General features: G+C 37.5%; 1 protein-coding gene across 4 annotated transcripts in view; it reads right to left on the minus strand.

Moving 5' to 3' along the window:
• mtss1lb (MTSS I-BAR domain containing 2b) overlaps positions 1 to 27,411 on the minus strand; it is a 76,957-nt gene that overhangs the window by 16,677 nt on the left and 32,869 nt on the right. For all 4 annotated transcript variants that reach the window (XM_026937508.3, XM_026937506.3, XM_053229368.1 and 1 more), the window contains exons 4-7: positions 6,535 to 6,619; positions 4,416 to 4,507; positions 4,225 to 4,299; positions 270 to 427 (exon numbers count right to left, since the gene is read on the minus strand). In XM_026937508.3, coding sequence (XP_026793309.3) covers positions 270 to 427; positions 4,225 to 4,299; positions 4,416 to 4,507; positions 6,535 to 6,619 — 410 coding nt within the window. The remainder of the gene's footprint in view (positions 1 to 269; positions 428 to 4,224; positions 4,300 to 4,415; positions 4,508 to 6,534; positions 6,620 to 27,411) is intronic.

Genomic DNA, 27,411 nt, shown 5'->3' on the forward strand with positions numbered 1-27,411 from the left:
CCTAGTAGTAAAGACACTGCTTGCCACTTTTTTCTTCACAGTTTTTTACATTATTATTTTCCTGTTTGAGGAATACCTGTCATCATTCTGGTATTGTTTTAATATTTTATTAAGTCAAGTGCAGTTCTCTAAATGACCACTTGGAGGCCTAAGGAATCAAGTTAACATTGTTGGCTGTGTTGAAAATTGTATGCTATGCATTCTACTCATATTAAAACTCAGCCCAGTGTGTAGTATGTAGAGTAATAACTATTTTACAGGAGTCTCACCACTACAGGCTGTAAGAAGCTGATGAAGGTACAGAAGCGTCCTCTTTCTTCCACCAGAGCGCGCCGTACTGCCTGCTTCTCCGTCTCCTCCATCAGTAAGTACATATCGTTCACATCCTGCATGGCGCTGTCTAACTGAGGCTGCAGGTCTCCACGGCCTTCACGGAGGGACAGAGTGCAAGACAGACAGAGGACAGAGGACAGATGGAAAGAGGTGTAGAAAACAGAAGGAAGAGGCATGGGGACAATAAGAAGTAATAAGAATAGAGTGGAAGAGCCAAAGCAATTTGAGGTAAGGAGAAAAGGTCATGAATATCACAGTGAGGGTTTCAGAGCAAGAGAGTGGACAAGAGTAGAAAGAAAATATGACATGTGAAAACGACATTGTCATTTTTTCAGTCACAATACAAAATGAACACATACACTAATCCATTCTGACTAGCGTCTACACAGCTGATGGGAGACAAACGGACTACAGATCCCAGCACTTTCTACTCTCACTATGCAAAATGAAATCTCTGAAACATCTAAGCATGTTACTGTTAACTCATGCAAATTGCTAATTGTGGCTGTAACACTTAGTGAGGATGTATAGTTGATGATGTAGCCAAAGAGTGTTTTGACAAGCAGCTACTGATGCAAGAAGCAAGGCTTGAAGCAAACACAACAGCTAGGACTAGGCCAGGGAGTCTGAATTTTTGTGTGCCACCATATTTTTAGTTAGAAGAAAGGGAGAACACCATGCAAAGTGAAACTCTGCATTCCAGTACTGTTTTAAACACGCCCTTGTTGACTTCCCCTCACTAACAGAAAGTGCACTACCTATAATCACATGAGAAGTCTCTTGAAAACTAAAAAATAATTCAAAGAACTAGTTGTCACGTGCCGTGGTCACGACTGCCATTCATTTCCCTGGAAGCAGCTTTACTAGCTGTGTCTCCTTCTGTCCCAGCCCTCTGTCTCCCACAATGCACTGCATTTTGAATCCACCACTCTTCCTACACACACTTTTAACTGTGGATTAGCAGCTTGTTAATAAGTTAACTAATCGTTTATTGGCTCAGGGCTAGTGGAATATCCTGAAGGCTGAGTGATATGGTTAAAAATATTATATTGTGATTTTATTTTCTGATGCTTTGTATCACGGTACCACAATGTTGTGTATGATAGCATATATTAAACTCTTATTGGGGAGGGATTGATATATGGGATGAAGTACCCTGATATACAAATAATAATAAAAACAAGGCATTTTTACCTTAAATCTTTGTGAGTTATTATCTGTTAATTCTTTATATTGGGACATGACCTTGAGTGTTTTCACTTTTCAACTATGGTCACTTATTGTATTATTATTTACATTTCTTATTTTAGCTTAATAAGACAAATAAATGCCTAGTTTAAACCAATATTTATGCTAATTGCAATGGTTACATTCTCACATTTTTACATAACAGACTATTAAGAGCACTGAAATGTTGCATTTCTGACAATTCTGTGTTCCAGGGTTTTTTGTTTGTTTGTTTGTTTGTTTGTTTGTTTTGGTCCCACTTGGACACTGTCTGCATTTTTCATAAGAGTACTGAATATTCTATACTACACTTTTCTAACTACAAAATATTATATCTTCCAAAGCCATACACTATACTGAGGATAAGGAGTGATTTCACACATATAAGGTGATTAACATTTTCACCTGATCTACTTTAGAGGTGTGCCTATCTCCTTTGCTATAAATATATACACATAAGAAATAGGTTGAAGTGTTCTCCAGTTTGCAGAGAGATTTCCAAGTAAAACCCTTAACTATCCAAAGAATCCCTGAAGATTTTTTTAAACAAATACACATATTTGTACACAGTATACTACAGTATATTTACATTTGTTTACTAATTAGGTAGCTACTTAGTACTGTTAATAAAGTGATTATTTTAGATTATTGCGTATGTATACAGTATATTGAGCAGTAGGCTACTTAAAACTTGGCATGAAAGCATGAAGCCATTTTTTTTAAATATTAAGCACTTCTCTAAGAGCAAGAGGTGATGGAAAGTTGACAAAGGCGTGTTAAAAAGCACAGTGGAATGCAAGCTAGAGCTACGGAAAGAGTCACAGCTTTCTGGGGAATATCATACTTACCCTGCAGTTCTATAAAGGATGATAGATAGATAGATAGATAGATAGATAGATAGATAGATAGATAGATAGATAGAACAAGAGAAGAATGGAGGATGGAAAGGGGCATTCGGGAAAAGGACATGAGAGATGATGAGAGAAGGAGAGAGGAGGGAGAGCTCCATGTTAAGGTTAGTATAAAGAAGCCATCACAGATCATTTCACAGCCAAAGGGCTTTGGGATTATTAAAGCAAAAATCAGCCAAAATAAAAAAATCCAACCTTTCATCTTGGACTATACTATATACAACATGAAACCTAAATCATTATAAAGCATATGGCTTGTTGAGATATATACATAAGCAGAACAGCACAATGAATTCAGATATGCATATTTCCACATAAAACTGCAGCATTCCTTAGTCTTCCTAGTAACACATACACTTATCCTCTGTTCAAGAGCCCAAATTATTGGCTGCACAGATAAGAGCTCAACAAATGATGTTTGAGCTGCAGTTACACTGATGAACCACCAGGCAGAGGTGTTGCACCACAGTTTTCTTCACTGCATTCACAGGAGAAACCCAGTGAGATTCTGCAGGATGAGCTTGCACACTGCATATAAACACCTTTATGAAAAAAAGTATCTGTCCATCATGTCTAATAGACATTAGAGAAGAAACAGCATGTTCCTATATGTGCTGTTTTAATCTGCTGGACTACACTTCGAGGTGACGGCACCCTCAACCCTTTCTGATATGGTGACATTTCTGCTAAAACATTTACAGATTAGATTGTGCATAAAGAGATAATCACATGCAACCACAGAATCCAGATCCACAATACCTGCTGCTGAGCTCCAGAATTTCATCTACCAAGAACAGTTTTTATTTCATCAATCATCGAAAGCTAATCTTTTATATACTTAACATCAGTAAAGAACACATTAATTGAAGCCTCTGAGAATTTTTTTTTTAATTGTAATGGCATATATTTTACTGGAATAGCAACATACATCTTCTGCTGCATGGTGTTAAGCAAACAGTTTGTAATGTTTAAGAGTACTTTCACACTTAGAATTTATTTTATCTATCTATCTATCTATCTATCTAAAAAAGCTTTGGCCAGAGTACCTTTTGTGAAAGGATATGAAAAACCATTGCTACTGTAACAATGCTCTTACCAGTCCTAGCTAGTATCAGCTAACAACTAGCCTGGCTTGCTAACAACTCTAAACATAACCTTTCCTAGCTAGCCCTGGCTCATTACTGTAACTAGCCTAGACTGCTATCTAGATTTATTATTATTTATTAGATTTATTATAATCAGTATTAAATAAAGATTCATTACAATTGGTTTAATTCAGTGAGCAGTGTGTTGGTGTTTGCTGTGAGAAGAGAAGCTGCTTGTGCGACTTGACTGTAACCGAACGACTACGAACGTCCCAAAATTAGCAAATGTTGTTATTTTTAGTTACGTTACAATGTTGTGATATTGGCTATGCAATATTTTCAAATCAACATGTCTCACTTCAACAACTAATTTTTCACCAAGTCTCCATGTTTGCTAAAAAGGTCTCTGCTGTGACCAAAAAACAGGTGCTGGTGCTTTTTTTTAAAAGAATTCTTATTTTAGGATTACATGTGAAATGTGATTATATGTAAAGTGTGTGCTGGCATCAGGAAAAAAAAAAAAATAAGAACAAGTTTGTTAGCCAAGTGTGAAAGGAACCTCGAAAGTGTTTCTATCCCTGTAATAATCATATAAATGCAATATTATAGATCTGGCTAGTTTATTCATTTCAAGCTTCTGTTTACATCTGAAAAAATAGAGCTCGTACCTTTTCTTGCTTTCTTCTGTAGTTTCATAGTGTCTGAAGATTTCTTCTTTATCTCATGGCGAGATCGTTTATACTCTGCGGCAAGAATGAGAAATATGCCAAACATGTCAATGTCTAGTATTAAGCATTTTACAAATGTTGTCGTTCAAATATGTGCAAATTGTGCTAGTTTAAGGCACACTGTGAGTAACCTTTGGCATGGTCTTTATCCAGCTGATTGGCTGTTTTCTTCCAGTCCTCAATCCGCTCCTGTAGAGGAGTGATCAGGCTTTCCATCAGAGCACTGAAAAAAGAGAGGTGGAAGGAGATCAGATGATAGAGACTCACATTTTATTTTATCATGTTTCTCAGGATGATTTCATAGCAAAAACCCTGGTCAAAGTATGATTTTTATTAAAATGTCTAAATTTGTGACTAGTGTATGAGAAATGCTTTTTTGCACTGAAGGAACAAGGCTAATGTAGCTAATAAAACAAAACATTTCTGTAAACATATACACACAATATAAATATCTGCCTCATATTTATAACATAATATGATTTATTGTAATGCGTAAAAATGAACTGTGTAGCTGAATGTTATGGGAGCTATCGTACACAGCTGGAATCAAGATAAATGGTTGTATATTGTAGGGTAACAGTCTATGGCTGAATTTTACCAGTAAGATGAAAATTATGTAAATGATGATATAGTTCCAACTGAAAATTTTAAATACAGTTTCCCTGCTATTTTACAAAATGAGTCATTTATAAATTAGCAGCTTATGCAAATTACAATGTTGTTGGAAGAAAGTATTTGAATATTTCTGTATGTAGAAGCAAACATCATACACAGAACAAGACTATATTTAGGGTAGGTCGACCCCTTCTTTTAACAGAAACCTCATCATCAACATCATCATTTATTTTTTAACTCCGCCATTATAGACTTTGTCGATGTAAGCGGAATTTATCAGCCAGTGAGAGATGTGCATCATTGAAAAGGTTTATAATGTGGCTTTAAAGGTACTTGAGCTTCCATTCATTAACTCGTCAATGGAAATTGACAACAGATGTCTTCAAATAAGGTGCAAGAATGTGTGTGTGTGTGTGTGTGTGTGTGTGCACTTCTCTGGCCTTCAGTATCAGATTTTGCGCTGGTGTGTATTTCAGACAGCATATGTGTTAGCAATGATGCTTGAGAGCACAACGACGATGTCTGCTGTTCTGCTAGTGCATAACAGGATTAAAATATAATAAAAGTATATGCCTGGATGTAAAAATATACTGATTATGTCACAAAAGTAAAGTACATGGAGATGTGGAACACTAGAACTGTCACAAAGGTCATAGATCTGCTCTTGGAGTCCACTTGTACTACGAATATACTCTCACCATCCACTTTATTAGGAACAACTTTACCCATACACATTCACGCAGTTCTCTAATCAGCCAATCATCTGGCAGCAGCACAATGCCTAAAACGGAAATATCTTGTTGATGAGAGAGGCCAGAGGAAAATGGCCAGATTGGTTTGAGCTACCAGGAAGGATATAGTAACTCGAATAATCACTCTTTACAACCGTGGTGAGCAGAAAAGCATCTCAGAATGCACAAAACATCAAACCTTGAAGTGGATGGGCTACAACAGCAGAAGACAACACCAGGTTCCACTCCTGTCAGCCAAGAACAGAAATCTGGGGCTATCACAGGCACGGACTCACCCAAACTGGACAGTTGAAAATTAGAAAAAAATCTCACCTGGTCTCTTTCCAGGCTTCAATCTTCGGTGAGCCAATGCCCAGCAGTTTCTACTCACCATGGTAATAAAGAGTGATTATATGAATTACTACATCCTTCCTTGCAGCTTAAACCAATCTGGCCATTTTCCTCTGACCTCTCTTATCAACAAGGCACTTCCACCCACAGAACTGTCACTCCTGAATGTTTTTTGCTGTTTTTCACACCATTCTGTAGAAACTCTAGAGACTGTAGTGTTATTCACAGTGATCACACTTTTTCTTCATTCTGATGTTTGATGTGAACATTAACTGAAGCTCTTGACCTTTATCTGCATGATTTGATGTTTTATGCTGCTGCCACATGATTGGCTGATTGGATAATTGCATAAATGTGCAAGTGCACAGGTGTTCCTATTAAAGTGGATGGTGAGTGTAAGATTCCCTTGTTAGCGTATTTGTTTTAACCTCATGAAGATCTTGGTACTGAGTTAACTCAGATGTGTGTTAAAGATGGAACACTGATACAAAGTAAGGAACATGAACTTCTGCCCTTATTTTAAAAAAAAAAGACAGAACAGGCAGTGTCGTACTTGGTGAAGTGGCGTAGTTTGGCCTCGATGCTGCGGTGGCGCATACACATCCTGGTCAGTGCTGAGCCGATGTCTCTGGTGGCACCTGCACAACACACAACAGAGAAAGAGAGAACTTTAAAATGGTATTGCGCATAACTATCATCATGTACATCCTTTATAACTAGGACATAAGGGATAAAGTGTGCCATAACAGCTATACGACTCTATACAGTTATACAGTTATATACAACTATACAACTCTATACAGCTATACAGTTATATAAAATGCCTGGACACTAATCACTATTTTTAAGAGACCTTTCTGGGTGCCCCCAAACTCAGTCAAATATTTATTAGACATAATCTTGCCATTCAGTCATAATGTACACAGTCTGAGCCATAATCCAAATACTGCTGCATGTATATATGTGAGACAGAGGAGGAGTAAAATCTATAATGGTGACATATGTCAAGCTATTTTTAGCAGCAACTGAGCGTTTGGAAATTCCTGACCTCAGTATTTGGATGAGGCAGCTCTTTCTCTTCCAAAGAAGGCGGCCCGTGCCACTATTGTTTTCTCCTGTGTTTATATGACGATCCCACGTGTTGAACTGAGCGAGTAATATATAACAAAAGCCCTGTGTCTGCTTTCATTCCCACAAACCTTTAATAGGTCAGTCAGGCTGTGATTTATACATCCACTGGAATTATGTTAACATTGCAGACTGCATGAGAACAGAGTAAGACAAAAGGGAAAAACATAGTAACTACAATTTGAAACAAACCATAACACACTTCGAGACTTTTTTCAACTCATGACAAGTGATTATGTTAGTGACAGTGCCAGCAGACAACAACATTCAAAAAGTACCTAAAAAGTACCTAAGAAATCCTGTCAAGTAAGCTTCTGTTAGCACTGACTAGCACTAGCAGTGAAGATCATAAATATGGCTTAAAAATTACCTTACAAATGTAATTTCAAAATCTTTTTAGAAACCCTGTCACGTTAGCTCATGTTAGCCATCTACACTGATATTATGACATTATGATAAACATTTATAAATATTGTTTTAATAAATCATGGCACCCTAATGGATCTTAGCCAGCAGGCTAGCAAACAAGAGTAAATGAGTGAGTATAAGTAATGAATATATGAATATAGCTTAAAAGTTACCTCAGAAATTCTATTACATTAGCTTATGTTAACTATTTGGCTAGCTGTGAAGTGATATGGAAAATGGCTATGAACACCGAAGCTTGTCAGTGGCTAATTATTCACAGAGGGCCATAAAATATATCAATATGTAGACAAGTTGCATGTATTCAAATTTCAGTTAGACAGTTGTTTAAGTCAATTGGTTTCTGGAGTCCCAATTTAGATTAAGCAGATTACCTCCATGCAGTTCACAAGATTTTTCTTGAGTAGAAGCATCAAAAACAGGGTATTGAATAGCGTCTAGACCAAAATCACTTGCCTTTCAACCCCACAAAAATCAGGGATAGGAAATGTGAACTTTAGAAAGAAATAGATCTTTCTGTTTTTTTTTCTTTGCTATCAAATGTAATATGATGTAACATGATGTAGCAATTTCATGATAAAAAATACTAGTATTGCCAAATTATTGCTAATATATTGCTGTATGAATATTGTTAGTTGCAATTATCACATTAATCTCTGCAAAGTTAGTTTAATTTAACAATCAGGCTTCCACCCTCTTTAGTCAGCAGCTTATAAAAGAGCACTTGATCCAGTTTATCCTACTACTTAATTTAATCTTCTTATTCTGCATTCTAACTGTTAATTGTTCACACAACAGTGTGGCCACAAGATACTAAATCAAGGTCATGAAATTGTAATGCGTGTGATATAATGTGGAATATAAACTATACTATCATGCTTTCAATTTGCTATTTTTAGTTGTCTTATAAATTAATTAATTAATTTAAGCTGATGTGCTCTCCTATAAGGAAAATGTGTTGACTGTTTGAAGGATAAGCTGCCCCAGCACTCATCTTCTGCACTTTCAGTGTTGCTAGTAAGTATATCTGGCATAAATACTGAACAAGTGCTCTATATTTTATCTATTTATAGTTTTTCTGTTTAGAGTAGGTACTGTGGTTTGTAGGACTGAAAGGTTAAACTGCTTGCACTTTCACCGACAGGCTTTTAATATATTAAGTTTTTTTTAACCATTAAAACTGTGTTCATTTGCAATGTTGATACTAGGAAAAGACCTGGCTAAATAGAGGTCAGAGATCAGTGGACTAATGGCTCCATCAGTGCATCAGCACTTCCTGCAACACTGTAACACTCAACACTCTGCGTCATAACACCAGGGATCAGTGACGTGATTGTTGCTGTCAAATCCACTGCTACATCACACTCATACTAAATGTGCGCTAATCAAAATGTAGATAATGAAGCACTTAAAAATGACAAGGCATCCCCCATACACCATTTTATCACGGTCTACCAGCTCATCATCAGTGTTAATATTTCCTTTGTACCTTACAGGAACTTCACCGTCATGCAGATTTTCTGCTTGGCTACTCTGCACAGTCGAGACACGCACACATGCCAGTGCACACAAGAGCAAACATACACAGTCACACACAAATGGAAAGAAGCTCCATTAATAATTAACACATTCCTTCTTTGTGCCTACTGTTCTACCCAGCAACCATTCATTAATGCTGAGCATGAGGACACACACACACACACACACACACAAACACACACACACACTGCACAGAAAGCTGAAATAGAGTCTAGTGTCACAACACTACAGTACTTTTAGCAGGAATGAGAGTAGCGAGAGGATCAGCAGAGAGTGAGAGAGAGTAACAAAATGGAGGAGAGGTGGTATGTGAATTACACACTGAGAGTGTGAGTGTGAAAACAGAACCCAAACAGAAACCAAAGGTGTAAGACAGAGAGAGAGAGAGAGAGAGAGAGAGAGAGAGAGAGTCTCACACATGTTAATTGCTTTTGAATTGATTCTCTCTGTGTGTGTGTGTGTGTGTGTGTGTGTGTGTGTACACGAGTGGCAGTTCAATTACTTCATCTTTTCCTGTTTGCTGTTGTTTATTTCCTCAAAATTCTAACCCACCAAGACTGCTGACATCTGGGCAGCACATTTCCATCTCAGACTGTACTAAAAGTGTCTGTCTGCTGAATTCACCCCCTCTCTGACACAGAGACCACCCCTTGTGCAACAGAATTATACTGAAATATCCTGCAAACTATCAAAATATTGAATAATCCTGTCCTTTACTTTGCTTTTTACGCTGCTTCTATATGCATTGTAATATACAATAGTCTACCTATTATGCATGTTTTATAACCTATAAAAAAAAAACTATATTCACTCATACAAAGCAGTGTTTTTTGTACCTCTTGTACCACCGCAATTTGCAAATGATTAAATTTTTTAACAAAAACATATACCTTTTATCCATTTATAGTTACATTATAGTTACATAGCTACATTTAAACTGTAATGACCACAAGACAAGTTAGTTCCTGTTATCCTGATATCAGTCTTTCCCTCACCAGCCTCTCTTTTTCTCTCACTTGAATAGGACAAAAAAAAAGAAGTTTGTCAGTTTGTGAAGAAACCAGAATAAAGTACAAATCCCCTGTCCTGAAGACCTAATTGTGAATACTTACTGTTACAAAGCACTGATACCGAAGACTCCCTCCATAAACTTAAATAACTGTCTCCGTACAGAAAAATTAATCATATCAACAATTATAACATTTTCTTTGTTAAAAAGCAGGTGTTTTAATTAGCCTTAGATTATGTGGCACGGACACAATAAGAGTCTCTGTGAATGACCTGGCACTATACACAATAACATATTAGAACAAGCGCATTAATATAAACCTATTATTTGAATTACAGCTGGAACTACAGTCAGAGCTGCTCTTATAGAGAATTAATCAATACCTTCTGATAAGAATGAAATATTATAGCTAAAATATATTAAACTGCTTCACCAGGAGCCATATAGGAGCCACTGTCACTAGGCGGCATATATTCTCTCTTATATACGTATGTAGTATAGCATATCATATATTTGCAATATATTATCAATATATTATACAACATATTTCAACATGGTGGAGAAAAGATTTCAGCATATGTTGAAATAATCCCTCAAAATTAAAAAAAAATATATTTACAAAAAAATATATTGGTTACATTTAGTTATTGTATTTTAAGTAGAAAAACACGTACAAACCATTTTTCAAACAATGGTATCATAATGCATATATAAAGGGTTAAACAGAGTATTTACTTCCATATTTAGGTTTTCATTCTATTTCCATTAAGCTTTACAGAAATTTGGGTAAATATAATGGACAGTAAAATGCCAATGCCATTGTCACATATGTGGTTTGCATCCCAGATGACCAGCTCTCATTTATTAATCACACAAAGCCATGTTCCATCTCAGCGCATCAGCTTTGTGTCCACAGCCATGCGTAAAGTAGTTCAGTTTTCACACTTCACAGCCATGTCCATCTGTTCCAGGCATCCTGGGTTACGCTTCTCCTCCCCACCATGCTCACCCCTTATTGATTTTTCTCAGGACTCTTAGTCAGGACTGCTAAGGGAAACACAAGGACTGGGGAAGAAGGCCAGGGAGAAAAAGCCCGGAGGAGGGAACACTCACACATGCCATAACACAACCTAATATTTGTCTGTGTGTATCACACTTTTCAACTTCCACTTCCTTCTCTCTCGTACATTTTCTCTTTGCCTCTCAGATTTAAAATCACTTCACTGGTGTTAATCTACATAATGCAGTTTACTCAAAGAATAGATACAACAGCATACAGTGATACAGCTGATAGTATTCAGGAGTAATAAGCAAAAATAAAAGGTTTAACAGCTTCCAAATGATATTTCAAGACATTTTGCAGTAAGTATACATCGCAGTTTGTCGAGAACAACTGAAGAATGACTTGCATCGGTAAACATACATTATAAGTCAAAAATACTGACTGGCAGAAATGGAGCCACATTCAAACAAACCAAGCTTCACTGATATACAAGATTACTCACTTTTAGAGACTAATACTGATGGTTAAGTACCAAATGTGATCAAAATTCAAACCAGGTCGTGTTGGGATTTTCCTGGTCAAAAAATAAATACAGGTACACTAACTTGATGTGTATATGTGATTTCAGTCGAGCAGAAAATATGCAAAAAAAAAAGTCTCTTAATAAAGTAGTGTCACAGCTCCAGGGTCCTTGAATCAATCCTGAGTTCGGGTTACTCTCTGTGTGGAGTTTTGCTTGTTCTCCCTGTGTCTGTGTGTGTTTCCTCCGGGATAACCTTTAAAAGATACTAAACCATGAAGACTAGAGGTACAAGGATTAAGGTTGGGTCAAGGAGAAGTAGAATTGGGGAGTTTCTCTCAAGGTTCCTCCCTATAATTTGAGCAACTAATTGTCTAAGTTCTCAGACATCATTTACATTCTTTAAAAGTAAGGGCTCCCTGATGACAATGTAGAGACCCCGCCTTGAGAACTACTGTCTCGACACACAACACACCTTAAATACTGTCATATGGGCCTCTCTGAATAAACCCTATTATACAATTCTCTTATTAAAAATAGATAAAAGGTGATAGGTTGGCTTCTGTGAATATTGTAATGGCTTTACTTAATATAGCCGAAATTCTGAAAGAAATTCTGAGTTAGGTGGCACATGCTTGCTAGCTCAAAATAAGTTCCCACCACACCCTCCATGTATGTTAGAACACCTCAAAGTCCACATCCGCTACCATGAATACCCAAAAACATCTGCCAACAATCTGTTAACACTTCAAGTCTGTTTGTGTGTTTGTGTGTGCTTCTGAGACTGTAATTCTATGTGCAGCGTCTGCCCAGTGGTCACCGTATTACAGAAACGTCCTATAAATATATTTTTATATTTTCAGTGGAACTTCTAATTGTAGAAACGGAAGCTTGAAATAGAAATTCCTTCCTATCTGGGGCTAAGGCAATAAATATAGTTAATTTTATTCTGAAATAGCTCTTATTCTGAGTGAGATACTTACTGAAATTGCCATGGTTACCTAAAAGATAAGATTTCATATTTGGGAGTTTTCTGTAATATGGCCTTAGAATTCCTCCCATAACCTTAAAGAACACTTGGAATACCACAAGTACACTCAAGTAAACTACACCATGTACTCGGCCAATAAGCAACAGACAGAACTTGGGAGTACTTAAGCTTGTTTGGTGTTTGGAATAAAGCCTAAGAAAGAGCTTACGTACAGGTGCTGCCGTAAGCCCTTATTCAACATTATAAGCGCTAATAATACCTCTGTGTTGTGGATTAATGCACGCAAAGCTAATCTGTTGCTAACAGTGAAAGCTCAGCGCAGATGAGAACTCCATGATTACATCAATACAAATCCAGGAGCTAGAACTGAGTGCTAAATACCACATCTAGCATTCAATATACGGGTAACTGGCACTGATTAGCCGTTAACCCTGATGCCTCCAGCAAGTTAAAACCATCCGAAGGGCACAGCAACAGTCTAAGCTCCTGCCTCGTTTCCAGGGCAACAGATGGAGGGAGCGCCAAAGGTGTGCCAGTACAGAGCAGAGAAAAATCAATCAGCCAGTGCCGAAAGATAGGGCAGCTTCGGTCAGAGTGCTGCATAACGCTAACTGTTTTTCTGCCTCGCACTGCCCTGAAGCCAGGATCCCAGCTCACAGAGAATTTTAGCAGAAAGTTCAGTAATTTACCTAAAAGGTTAGGCTGTAAGCTTACAAAAATGATGTCCCTGCACTGTTCTGAAAATAAAGATAATAATTTAATAATAGTTCATTTCACAATGTTAAAGACTTTTCACAAAACATTCAGAGAACAAATTTTACACCTAAAATATTGACATGTTGTAGAACTTTTATAAACCTTACAGCAACATATTCTCAAAAGACCCAGAAAACTTGACATGGAACTTTTTAGTAAGCGATAGTTATTAGCTGCGATAATTCCAAGTTGGTTAATGTTGGGTGGTGCAGGTCTGCTATTGGTTAACAGCAACTCCATGCTGGTTGACTACCAAACCTTGCTCAGATAGGTGGTCTTGCTACTTGCTTATCTGCTTCAATTCTCTTCAGCAGCTCTGAGCTGTTTTGCCAGACTACCAAATGGACCACATTGAGAAGAGGAATTTTCTCCAATGAGTGACTGACAGAATGATTGACTGATCTCCTGTCTGTTCACTACATAACAGTATAGAACTAAAACATGAAACAGCGATAACTCTGAGAAGCGTATCAAGAAACAGTTTTTTCTTACCGGCATACCAACAAATTCCACCTCTTGCACTGCAGTTATTCCCACCTGGATGGAAAAAATCGACCCATCTCTGACCCTTCTCCAGGTCAAGGTTTCTCAGCTTCTTAAGTGATTTCTCAAATGTCTGATCTGGGAACTGGGGTCAGCCTAACTAGCATGGCCTAATCTTGTTTTAGCAGCGTGATCAATATACGCTTACCCAGACTCATTACACTTCTTCTTAGCATATGTTTAATATCAGTATGAGATTGAACACACATGAATACAAGTGCTGAAAAACTCATTAACAAATCTGTTAAACCAAAATTTGTATTCCTCTACTGAATGTGAGAGGAACATTGAGATCTGATTTTTGATTCAGAGCTCAGTTTTCGTAACTCCCATTTTTTGCTAGCCACCTTCCATTTCCCTCTCTGTCCTTACACTAATCTAGCCATCTCTTACTCTCTTCTTCTTTCTTGTCATGAGATCCAACAGAGCAGTGTGCATGCTACCTCATGACTGTGTGTTGTGGTTTTTGACTTCAAATGATGCTGGAGGCCTCCTTTTAATATACAAACACACACACAGAGACTAAAAAAGTGATCATCCACTCAAACCCAAAGTACTCCTATACAACCTGATATATATTGTTTGTGTAATAATGCATCATGGTAGTTATGTATTAGGTTAGATATTATACGACACAGTATTGCATCAAAATGAGTCATGATTCAATCTTAAGTATGATTTAAAAAATTGAATTTGAAACAAAACTCCAAAACTAAATGGGTGATTTGATCTTGGATTGTGTAATAGACACTAAAGCCACTCTACACCATTTTGTTGATGGCACTCCTACGTCAAAGGTTATACTTAAATTGAACTCTGTTAACTCTATTTAAGCATGATGGCTGCCAGGTGTATCCTACGTTCATTCACTGCATCTACTGTGCACATTATGGTGATTCTCATTGTCAGTTTCTCTCATTAGTAGGAAGAAAAGGATTATACTCTCTTTTGCTGTGACAGGATTGGTTTAATGCTCTAATATAACACATACTTTTCTGCATTTTCACAAGATACACAGCCTCCTCAACTCCTGCCATTTTCATTGTTCACTCTGATTATGAAAAATCGGCAGTAATTAAAGAAGATGCGGTTAAAGAAGTTATTCTGGTGCTATTTCAGCTTTCGCCTGCTCCGTAGTAGATGGCGCATTAGCTCCTACTGATGTTTAAAGGGTACACATAATGGTTTGCATAGCTGCTGCATTTCCCATGAGTCAAGTACAACCTCTAGCTAATGCAAATACAAGGTCGACATTGTTTGGCATTGTGGATAGGTAGATAGGTGTGCTAGGTGGAGTGTCATTCAGCTCAAAGTAGTGCTAGATATAGGACACAGTAAATACAGGTAATATTAACAACAAAACTGGTCAAATCTGGATATTTTTAAATAAATTTGTCTTAGTTTATTGATTTTTCTAAAGTGCTTTCCAGTTCATCTCTAATGAAAACATAACTAAAAGTCAGATTTATGCAGTAATTAGGAATTGAGCACTTAGGCTTGAAGTGTGAACCAAATAAATCTCATATTCAGAGTTACCCAAATCCAATAATATCCCATTTCAGCTTCCTGGAAGTGCAGTCTCATTTTACAGATAAAGCCAATGAGAGCAACAGCATTGAAGAAGTTGTTCACACTTCACACACCTATCTGTGAGAGGCAGCGATACAGCACTCTGCATTGTGATACACATCATGGTAAAGAGTTCACTCTGAACATGTACTGACAGAACGTCTTTAATGTAACGTCCCACAAAACGCAAGAGGACGACACAATCAGATCATGTCATCAGCACTTGTCAGGAGTGACCTCATCTCTTTTCAGCCAGCACACATTTACACACTAACCTGGTAGAGTGCCTGGACCATATACACATACACACTCATACTCACACACATACACACACACTGATAGAACTGGCCAGTGCAGACAAGATCTACTATTCAATCTATACCGACATTTCCAGTTCAGAAGGTAATAGGTAGTAAAAAAAAGCAACAAACAGGAAGCCTTCATGTTCTTATGCTTCATAAAACACTCACATTATACTACGACATAAAACACACACCAGTGTACTGCCCTAAAACCACAGTAACACACCCAGAACACTCTATCATTGACATCCATAATTTTCTGATTACTGCAGGAAGGGAAAATAGCTCTTTTACCACACACACACACACATACAAACACACACACACACTCACTTGTGGACCGGAATAAGCATCAGCGCTGGAGTGGAACTAAACCTGTCTTTCCCAGCAAGCACATAACCACTCAGTCCTACAATCCACCATTTTTGCTCAACAAGGACCTTTTTAGAAACAACAATATCTGATGGGAAACTTCCATCTTCTGATATTTTCTGGTTAACGCTTCAGATGTGCTTCTAGAAATTCTAGAAAACTTCAGAAAGCCTGGAAGATTCAATGTTTTCCAGAACAGTAGGCGTTTCTTAGCTATAGGCTATCTACAGGCTATCTAATGGATTTTGGACAGGAAACTAAGTAGGTTGAGTGAAGCATCTTGTTGTTCATTCAAACAAAATGGTGACAAAATTCAAACAAAATGGGATGGGCATGCTGCATCATCTGACACACCCCTCATGTGAGGAAGACAATATAGAATCTGGGTAAGATACTCTAAAAATGCAGTCTCACAACACATTAAATCTGTTTTACACAAGATGGAGTAATCTTAGTGAACTAACAAAATGTATGTCATCATTCCTGTATAACGCATTCCTACAATGATCAGTTATATTTACTAATCTAATGCAACAAAGCACAGAAATGAATGCGTCTGCTGAAAAATCCAGCTTTTTCTGACCAAAAAGATGCCAAAACACAGGCTTAGCTGGTCAAACTGGTAAACCACCTTTGCTGGCTGGTAAGGTATTTTCCAGCGTCCTAATTACTTGTCTAAATTGATCAATAAATCTTTAGATTAGATTTCCTAATGGCTTTACTGTTGTGTTGTGTTACTGTCTTAAGAACAACTTCTCTAAGATGTTGTGTTTGTAGAAGTATTTCAGAAACTGTTTCCTTTCTTCTAGCACTTACCAGCTGACAAAAATGGTCTACCAGCTTTCTACCAGCTCAGCCTGTGTTTTGGCAGCTGGTAGCTGGATTTCCTAAAACGATCCAGAGAAATGTAGCTAGATATCAAAAGTAGCTAAACTTATGAGTCTACATAATTGTTCACAATTGAAACTACTACACAGATTTTGCTTATTTGAATTTGGGGTAGAAGAGAGGGCCTAGTAAGTGCTCTGGATATACATCATTGTGACCCTCAATTACATAAACAATTTGAAAATTACAAATTAGCTAGTGAACTAAAACCACAAAAATATAGTAGCATTAAAAATGACATTCTGTATTAAATGCAGCAATAAAATGTGTCTGGTACCTTTAGCTTCTGGTTATGTATCTTTAGCGGCTCTGTTATGTATCCTAACAAGTAAATTTCAACCATTTAGTGTGGAAGTAGTGCACACTGGATGTATACTGGATTTAGAGGGCATTGTGTGTAATAATAGTGAACTGTCCAAAGAATATAATATGTCTATTGAAATTTGGAAAACACTCCAGGATAACGGCACCCTAAATAATGCACTATGTAGTAAATAGGAAACAGCGTTTCTTAGCTAAGCTACAAGTTAGGCTACTCCACAACAAATGTAGCACCACTAAATTAGCTAGTTAGATTACAAGCTACACGGAAAACGTAGCTAGATCTGTGAAGCTAGTTCCACAATTGAAACTAAATGTGTCTAATAATTAAAACAAGCTGCCTGACAAACAAAATGTTGGATTCAAAATATAACTTGGCTGAGTTAGTAAATTAAAAGGATTTATTAGTATTACTTTTCTACGACATTTCCCATCAGCCCTGAAAAGCAACCATGGTCAGTTCTGTGATTCACTACTATTTAACCAGTTTTCTAGTTAGGCTACTGATTGAGGTTGTTATTGAAGAAACCAGCTGGTTTGACATGTGTTCATGTAGTATCAGTGTCTCTTCGATGCAGTCATGCAGAAAAGGGGATACATATCCCAATTCGTGAAAGAGAGAGATATAGAAAGAGAAAGAGAGAGAGAGAGAGAGAGAGATCCTAACTAATCTGCCACATAAACACCCAATGTCTTTAGGGACGAATATCAATGAGAGTCTTCAAGCCTTCCCACTACATTGCCATAGCAACTGCAGAGAGATTCGTCTGCTTCTATTGCTCTTTCTGCTGCGCCATCCACACACACACACACACACACACACACACATATCAGTATACCATTACTGCTTATATACGACACAACACTGGGGAGGTTAGTACCTTGGCCTTTTCAACACACATGTAATCTCTGTTTCCATCATTTCAACATCTGGAGAGAAAGAGAAAGAGAGAGAGAGAGAGAGAGAGAGAGAGAGGAGGGGGGAGCAAGCTGGTGCTAATTATCAGGAGTTCCTCTGGGGGATTATGAGTTTTAATAGCCCTGTTTTATGAGTTACTTTCCTGCTGGGAGACATAGGATTACAGTGTGTATGACACACACACACTCACACAGAACATACAAAGCACAAATACAAGATCAGACTTGGATTCCCATACACAGAAGCAATAGAGAAAACCACATGGGATTTTTGGTGACGCACACCCAGACAAGTTACGCAGATACTTCAGAAAGTGGATCACTAAAGATGTACTCATGTGCCCTTTATATGTTTTTATGCTTATGTTCTATCCCCGCTAGCTATAGGGGATAGGGAACTCTATACACTAGCGTATTGCCTATAACTGCAGAAATTGTTTAGAATAGAAATGTTAGAGTATAAACAATTCACAGTATGAGAACTATCCAACTCCTCTGACTGTTATTTATTTGGTTGTTTGTTTGGTATATAGCATATGCCAATGTACAATGTAACTTCAACTTAAATTGTAGCATATCTTTGGAGACACAGTGGCGTAGCGGGTAGCATCTCATTACAGCTCCCTGGTTTGATCCTAAGCTCAAATCTGTGCAGAGTTTTGCATTTTCTCTCCATATCTGTGTGGGTTCCTCCAAGTTGTCCGGTAGTCTCCCACCTCCCAAAAGCATGTAGGTGGATTGGCTACTCTAAAGTGCCCCAGGTGTGAAAAAGTGTATCAAAGATATCATGTAGAATGAGCAAAGGCATTAACTAATGTTACTGAGATTTTTTCACAACTGAAAGGCTAGTTGACAATTTTTGCTACTGTTCTGGCATCTGGCATAAAAACTGTGCCAAATCAAATATGTGAACCAACGATCCGCTGTCGCAACCCCTAACAGGAGCAGCTGAAAGTGGAACATGATAGTGAAGGAACATCTGTGGAATCTAATATTAAATGCTTTAAATTGAATTTCAGTTTTGTTTTGTGACTGTGTTTGTTGAAAGGGGGATATATAAGTCCGAGACCACTAGAGAAAATGCTTTTCATTACAAATTATATTGACAACAGCTGTCAAAAACAGACTCAGGTAGAATCTTTGAAATAGTTTTGAATCTGAATTAGAAAAGTAGTAGAATCTTTGAAATATTTACATGAATTTTAGAGTTTCTTAGTATTTGGTAAGTCCCCTTTTTGCTTTAATGTCAGTGTGCACTCGAGCTGGCATGGACTCCACAAGTTTGTTCAGAATCCATTCTGATCCATTTTAGACCTAATCCATTGGTGTTTCGTCTAAACATATGCTTCAGTACAAAAGATTAGCCATGAGGAAAATCTGACCTTTTCTACAAAGCAGTTAAGATGGTCAATACCACAAATTTGTTTACGTCTAAATAGAAACTTAGAAATAGTGCAGAATCTTGAATATTATATATATAAGATATTGAACACTTAATTTAAAAATTCTAAAACCTTCCCAGATCTTCAGTGTGGTCTCAGACTTCTGGATCCCACTGTATATTATATACAGCTTATGAATATCTGAGAGTTTTGAACTTGTGGGGACATTTGGCTTTTTGACAAAAACTGCAGCTTGTATTTAAAAAAAAAAAAAGAGCCAAAAGATTTCCTTAAGGTTAGGGTTATATTTAGGTGTAAGTATAGCATCAATTCGCTGTATTAATGACAATAAAAGGTCCTCACAAAGATAGTGTGTGTTTGTGTGTGTGTGGTGCTATGATAAAGCATTAAACCCTACATACCTACCTACCTATAAAATAAAGTAAAGACAGTTTAACGCCCTCCAGCAGGTGGATTATGAAGAAAGGTCCATGAGGTGTTTCACATAAAAAACCCCTAGACTTTCCTGTTTTACAAATATTGTAGCAGGTCATAAGGGATGTGCTGCTGTGATGTCATTTCTTGACAGCTGACTTTCTAATTCTTTGTTTAGTGTACACAAAACTATCTGTCCACAGAAGCCTCACACCTCACCTTGGCAGGAGTGAATATGGGCCACATCTCTTCTATTGTCCAAGTCGGCACTCTTTAGAAAAAGTTAGCCATGTAAACACAAAAGTCAGGTGATTCTGAAGAGGAAAAAAATAAGATATTCATGTCCATTCCAATTGAAGAGCAACAAAATACGAACTAGGAAACTCTTCTTCAGGAGATTTTTATGTTGAAAACATTCCCAAGTCCCAAATACATTTCAGTGCTATTAATCAGGAAACATGATTGTCTGCAGCAAAAAAAAAAAAAAATGCTTTGTATACTGTAATCATAAAACCTGTGTACTATAATATGAATGAAGAATGAAACGTGACAAGGCGTGCTGTTATGAAAATAATCAACAGTGGTGGTGTGACGCAGCCTGGCACAAACTGGAGTGTGTTTCATTTCTCCTATTCCACAGTAATTTGCCAATTTTTTTACCGATTAAATTTTTTTAAATAATTCAATTAATTTAAAAACAATATACTGTAGTTTTTTAACTGTTTAAACTGATGTTTAAAAATAATTTAGCTCCTTTTATCACTTCACCTATAGCAGCTATAAACAGTCATTCCATTACCAGCCTCATGTTTTTTGTCTCTTATAGTTAATAAGATAAAAAAATGCAGCTTGTCATGTTAGCAAGAAATCACAAACTCCTCTGTCCTGAAGACTCTCGCATGGTGGAAAACTTACTGACTGGAACAAAGTGCTGATAACAGAGACTCCTTCCACAAATATTAAATAAACATCTCCTTTCAGAAAGCTTTACCATATCAACAATTATACATTTTTCTTTACCAATTAAAAATATGTTTTTAATCTGTGTATTATTCGGCTAAGATTATGTGGTATGTACGCCATCAATGAATTAGCTGCTGCTATAGAAATGATAACACAAAAGAATGAGCACATTAATATAAACCATCTGTCTGAGCTGTCTCTTATAGAAAATTAATTAATATCTTCTGACCAATCAGAATCGAGAATTCAACAGCACAGTGGTATAATTTCCTTTAAACCGTTTGTGGCACTTTATCTAAAAATAGATAAAGTACCTTGTATACAGTATACTGTGTGTAAGAAACATATTGAGGAGGCAGCCTCGATAACATTTAGTATCATTAGTATACAAAATTCAGTGTTATCATCCTGCACTAATCATAAGCCAGTGAAATGATACAAAACAACTAATGTATGCTGATGTTGGTTTTCCCTCAATTTAAGGTTGGTTTTTCATGTGTGTATGATTTAGTGTCTATAAGGTGTATAGGTCTCAATGAAACAGTGACCTCTGAGCCTGGCCTAGTTCTCAGAGCCTACTGTAGCCCTCAGCAACCCATCAGGCTTTTAAAGCATCAGCTCACACTTTATACAAGTAACTGAACATCCAGGCTACAGACACTCACACACACACACACACACACACACATTATATAAGCATTATATGCACATCTACTGATTTGTGAAAACAGCAGAATATAAAAGCAATAACAACTGTCAACATTAAGGACTGTCCTTATTCAGTAGTTGGTGTGAGCTCTACTTGCAGCTCACAATCATTATATAATCACCTAATCACCATTGTCTAAGCTGATTGAGATTATTTGAAGTGATTGTGACTAATCATTAGATCCCCCAATCATATATTTCCATATAAATATTTGTAGTGCGCAAACATGACTTTCAGTCTTAATTAGTTTCTCGAGATAATTGTATTGCTGCACCTTCATATCTTAATCATCATTATCAGTCATATGCTTTGATCTGTGAACTACTGTAGCTGCGTTTTACAAAAATTTCATTACTAGAGCATTGCACAACATGTTGTTGGCCACATTCACAGAGAGAACAGATGTGATTCTGGGCGCACGTGTTATAACGTCCCTGTACTCTAAGCACTGACTTTTTCCTGTAGTGACCTAAACTTTGGTTGAGGAGCTTTTTAAAGATGACCTAATTAGGCATTGTTGTACCTCATTATATAAAGATACACCCAATGACCTTTAGCAAGACTAGCAAGTTGCACTGCCTCACTGCCCAACTGTGTTTCTACTAACAGGATTAAAACAAAATACACCAGTTTTTAAATAACCTAGTTTTTTGGAAGCCTGGAAAGTCTTTAATCCCAGTTTGTTTGAACAGAAGTAATACACGTTTATTTAGGCTTTTTTTGCTGTCAAAATGCATATAAATCCTCAATTTTGCCTCACATGACAGCCTGTATTTCTGTTTATAAAGTTGAATACTTTGAACTATAGTGCTATACAATGTACACACCTCAGAAACAGATTTTTTTTTCTAGTTTAGTACTAAATATTTAGGTAATTCAAATTTGAATGTAATTTTTTAAAAGAATTATAAAGACAGCCCTACTCCCAACATACCATCAAGCTTTAGGTAAGTGAGATCAGGTGTTATATACTAATGTAGCCTGAATACTCAAGATACTGAGTCAGAACAGGTCATAATAAAATTTAAACTTTGATATTTTTTTCTCCTAAATCGTTTAAAGATACATATACATACAAAAAAGACTTCAGGTCATGCAAATGTAATTTCATTAGAAAAAAAGATAGAATACTATAGTTGTGACATGGTGGAAATATTACTAATAGTTTAATGTCAACTGGTTGTTTTGGTGCAACTGCTCTGTTCTTACCTAGGGGGAAAGTGGACCAGTATTCAATTCAAATGGACTAAAAGCTGCAAATGTGAAAGCTTCCAACACAATGATGATTCAAGCACTCCGTCATGTCATTTTCAAGATTTGGTTGGTTCAAGGTTTGGTTGGTCAGGGTTCAGATGCACCTGTGTATGGTTAAAGTATCAAAACAAACCAAGCTAAAAGATGTTTAAAGGAGTTTGGTCAGCATGATGATGTGGAAGTCACAGTACTGAGCCTCTCACAGTAACTGCTGAACAAGATTCTAGTATATTGAGAGATCAACAGCCAGCGGCTGACACTGGAGCCATTCATCAGCTTGTTTTCATCCCTCCTCCTAACCAACCAAGCCCTGATCTGCAGACTGCAATTCCCAGCAGCAGACAGCGCAAAAAAAATCTCTTTTTCTTTTTTACACACACCCTACACACATATACACCGGGCTGGATGTGAGTCAGCTTTGAGAACCTGGACTAAAATTGTGTTGTGTGAAGTGTAAAGTGGGGACACAATGTCAGAAAAACAGAGAAACCAGAAGCCCTCCATCAAGGAAATGCAGAGTGAGCTGACAAACAGAGTAATAAACGAAACACAAAAAGACTGTACCAGCACATTAAACAGAATAATTCATGCAAGGCTCTATTCCCAGCTCAGCAGGCGTCTCAGATTGTGCATCAAAAATACAGCAGCTGTGTGAGGATTCATACTGATGCAATGATGCCTCACAGAACAAGCAAATAACACTGACGTTTATGAGGAAAGAGAGAATCTTTGAGAATAACTGATGATTCTCCTAGAGGAGGAGACAAATAATAAGAAAATACTTCATCTAGAAAACAAAACTTTGGAAAAGACCTACAGTGGCAGAACTTTGATCCAATCACAAAGACAAAGCACATATACTGTACACAGAGTAACTTTCCAATATGCTCCAATAAGTGACTTAACATGTGTATGCTTAGTATAAAGTGTCTTCTAAACATGAGAGAACCAGGTTAGTGGGCCTGAAAAGGATCGGAGGTCCAGGTTTCTTCATTTATTTATCTTCAGTAAAGGCTTTATTCTGATCAAGGTGGTGGTGAGTTTGATGTCTATCCTGGATGCAAGGTGGGAATACACTGTAAGGCACTGCGGGGCATCATACACACACGCACACACATGTACGTATACACGCACACTCATTTACAAGGGCAAGTTATCATTGTCAATCTTCCTATATTCTTGTTTTTGGAAGTTAGGAGGAAACCGGAGAACCTGGTTGAAGTCCATGTGGACAACATGCGAAACTCCGCCGAGACAGTAACCAGAACTCAGGATCAAACCAGGGACCATGGTGCTGTGAGGCAGCATCATATGATTTCAAAACTGGGAAATGGGATCAGTGCATTCCTAACATTCCTAAGTGCTAATATTCAGTAGAGCTACAACCTTGTCATGGAGCAATAGCAAACTATAAATCACGCATTCTTAGGAATCAAAGTAATTTAACATGCAATCAAGTAACAAACGTCATCAGTAACGTCATATACCTACACCAGCTCTAAACTCTTATTAAGAGAGATAAAGTGAATCAGAGAGTTAGAGAGCAAGGGACTATGAGAAAGAGAGAGAAAATAGGTCTGGAGTGTACAGTGTCATTCTGATTGAGGACACTGATCTCCAGAGGGTCTCTCGCATTCAGCATGTTCTCCTCATCGCCAAGTCACACATGTGGAACTTCTCAGGAGTGTGTAAATCATGCCGATGGACCGCTGTCCTTTTCCCAGCACATTCTCCGATAATTTAGAAAACACACAAACACAGAGTTGTGACGCATAATGTTTCTCGCACCATGCCTTTTTATCTCAGCAGAAAATCAGCCACTTTCCACAGCCTCAGTGTGACCAAAGGTGCTTTAAACCACGTGGGGATGGTTTATTTGCAGCATAATTAACTTGCCAGGAGGGAAATAGGCATAAGCAAATTTATTAGTCCTTTAACCTTTTATCACATCCCGATTCACTTCTACATGACCTGTGGAGCCAGAAGGGTCAGAGACCATATCGTAACTCAAAGACTCAAAGCTTGAGGTGAACACTTCAAAGCCTTAGCCTGCTCGTGTTAACGTGAGCTTGAACAGATGATTGGTCCTCAGGTGCATGAAGAAAAACAGGCGGCCAATAGGAACAGCTGTCACTCACTATAGTGGAGTGAGCGAAGAAGATTGGAATCAGCTGGGCGCTGGGCCATGATAGGGAATGGGTTTGATTAGGTAGTGGTTACTACGCTCACTTGGGGCTGGTGGGGGAAGTGAAAAAGTCGGCGGGAGAAAGATATTTTACTCCCCAAAGGAGGTTCCTGGCAAAAGATGGTGATGTGGCTAAAAATACTCGAAAATGCAACAGCTGAGGCCAGATGTGCCTTATTACACAAAAAATGGGAAAAGAGAAAAATAAGGGAAAAGACAGCAATGAGAAAAGCTTCCCCTAGACAGGCCTCACCCTTCTCTCTCTCTCTTTCTCTTTTGCTGGAGTATTTCTGGAAACATGCTGACTTCATGGCTGTATACAGTAGAAACAAATCTCCCAGGACATGAGCTCACCAAGAAACAAAATAGCAGCACTGATCTGAAATGCTGCCATAGATATTAAAGGAATAGCTTGGCCAAATATCAGCTTTATATAATTTTCCACTAACTCCAATGTAGTCATTCAGAATAGACATGTTAACTGTCTGACATCCATTTCTTTAGTGTTATACTGGAGCTATAAGACTAATATAGCTAACAAATAATGGAAGTCCTTTTATACAGGCACAAATTTTCATTGCTTCAAAAGGCATGGTGTCCCATCCTTTGTAAATTCTCCATAGGGTCTGGATCCACCACGACCTTTACACTGCAAAAAATAGGGAAGTGGTAGCTCAGTGGGTAAGATATTGGACTTCTGATTGGTCATGAGTTCAAATCTCAGCACTGCCAAGCTGCCAGTGCTGGACCCTTGAGCAATTCCCTTAACCCTCAACTGCTCAGTTGTATAAATGAGATTATTGTAAGTCGCTCTGGATAAGAGCATCTGCCAAATGCTGTAAATGCCAAAAAAAAAAAAAAAAAAAAAAAAAAAAAGCAAGTGAAAATATCTTGAATATAGTCAAATTTATCTAGTATTTCCTATTACAAGATTACAACAAACCAAATATAAGATTATTAAAACCTACTTCTAGACATTTGTACTAATTCCAATCTTGAAATTGTCTTGTTCTAATATTAAGTGGTTACTGAAGATGAATGAATGACAAGGTGAATCTACATCATTGTCAGCCACATAACTTCCAACTTTCCCCTTTCCATAAATCCTACGCTAAACGAAAAATATGGTGCAGGTTGTACAAAATGGCTGCCCTCATAATGCTACAGCATTCACCTTCACCATAAAGTGTTTTTGGAGACATAGATTACTACACCAAACATTTCCTATAAATGTTCCTTTTACAGTAAGGTACAATATTCCATGTATTCACATGTATTTATGTTGCAGACAATTTCAGTCAATGTGACAAGTCAGACTGAATCAAATCCACAGTCGTGGGATTTGAACTCACGGCATTCTGGTTGCTAGTACAGAAAGTTAACCACTGAAGTATTATACATGTTGACACTGGATAAATCCAATCAAACGTTCCTTTCCTACCATCTTTCACATGCATGATCTGTAGAAAATATAAAATATCTTTAGATTTTTGATTTACCATTCCAGTTCATTTGTGTAGATAGTAGTATATACAAGAGAAAGTAGGAACTGTAAGTAATTATGCCCTCCACACACACTTTCTCCAAGTTTAAGGACAGAGAAGGACAGAGGTTTCAGCTTTGGGCCAGATGTTGAGAGCCATGACACACCTGTACAGTAGAGAAAGAACTCAGTCATTAACTGTAGAGAAAATAACACAATGCCCTCCTGTTCCAGGTACCATGTCCCTCTTTAATGCTAATATGAATTTTTTTAATGCTGCAGATCGAAGTCCTGCCATGTCTCTCTGTGTCAAGCTCACCCTTTACTAATGCTACATGTATCTCTGTGACAGGAGTTACACCATATGACCAATGTAGAGGTTCATCTTTGAGCTTTCCACTGTAATAGATCCCGACAAACCACCTGATAATCCAGATGCACGACCCCTGAGGTGATTACTCCTGCTTCATCTTAAGAGCCACGTACAATTCATCTCCCTACGGCAAAGATTAATCTCACCTGCATGCCCCAGAACAACTATCTGCCACTCTTAATTGCCTCTGGCTTGTCCATTAAAGAAAAAATCCACACTGGATGACTTGCAAATTAATCTTTAGAATTAACATGTGATTTATTTTGTAGTGAAATTCCAAGTTGACTTCTCACTGACATGTTGGCATATTTTCATTTTGATTAATGGCTTCCTACATTGCCCGCAATGCGATTGGTCTACC

The sequence above is a fragment of the Pangasianodon hypophthalmus genome, chromosome 25 (genome assembly GCF_027358585.1).
Source record: "Pangasianodon hypophthalmus isolate fPanHyp1 chromosome 25, fPanHyp1.pri, whole genome shotgun sequence".
Lineage (NCBI taxonomy): Eukaryota > Metazoa > Chordata > Actinopteri > Siluriformes > Pangasiidae > Pangasianodon > Pangasianodon hypophthalmus.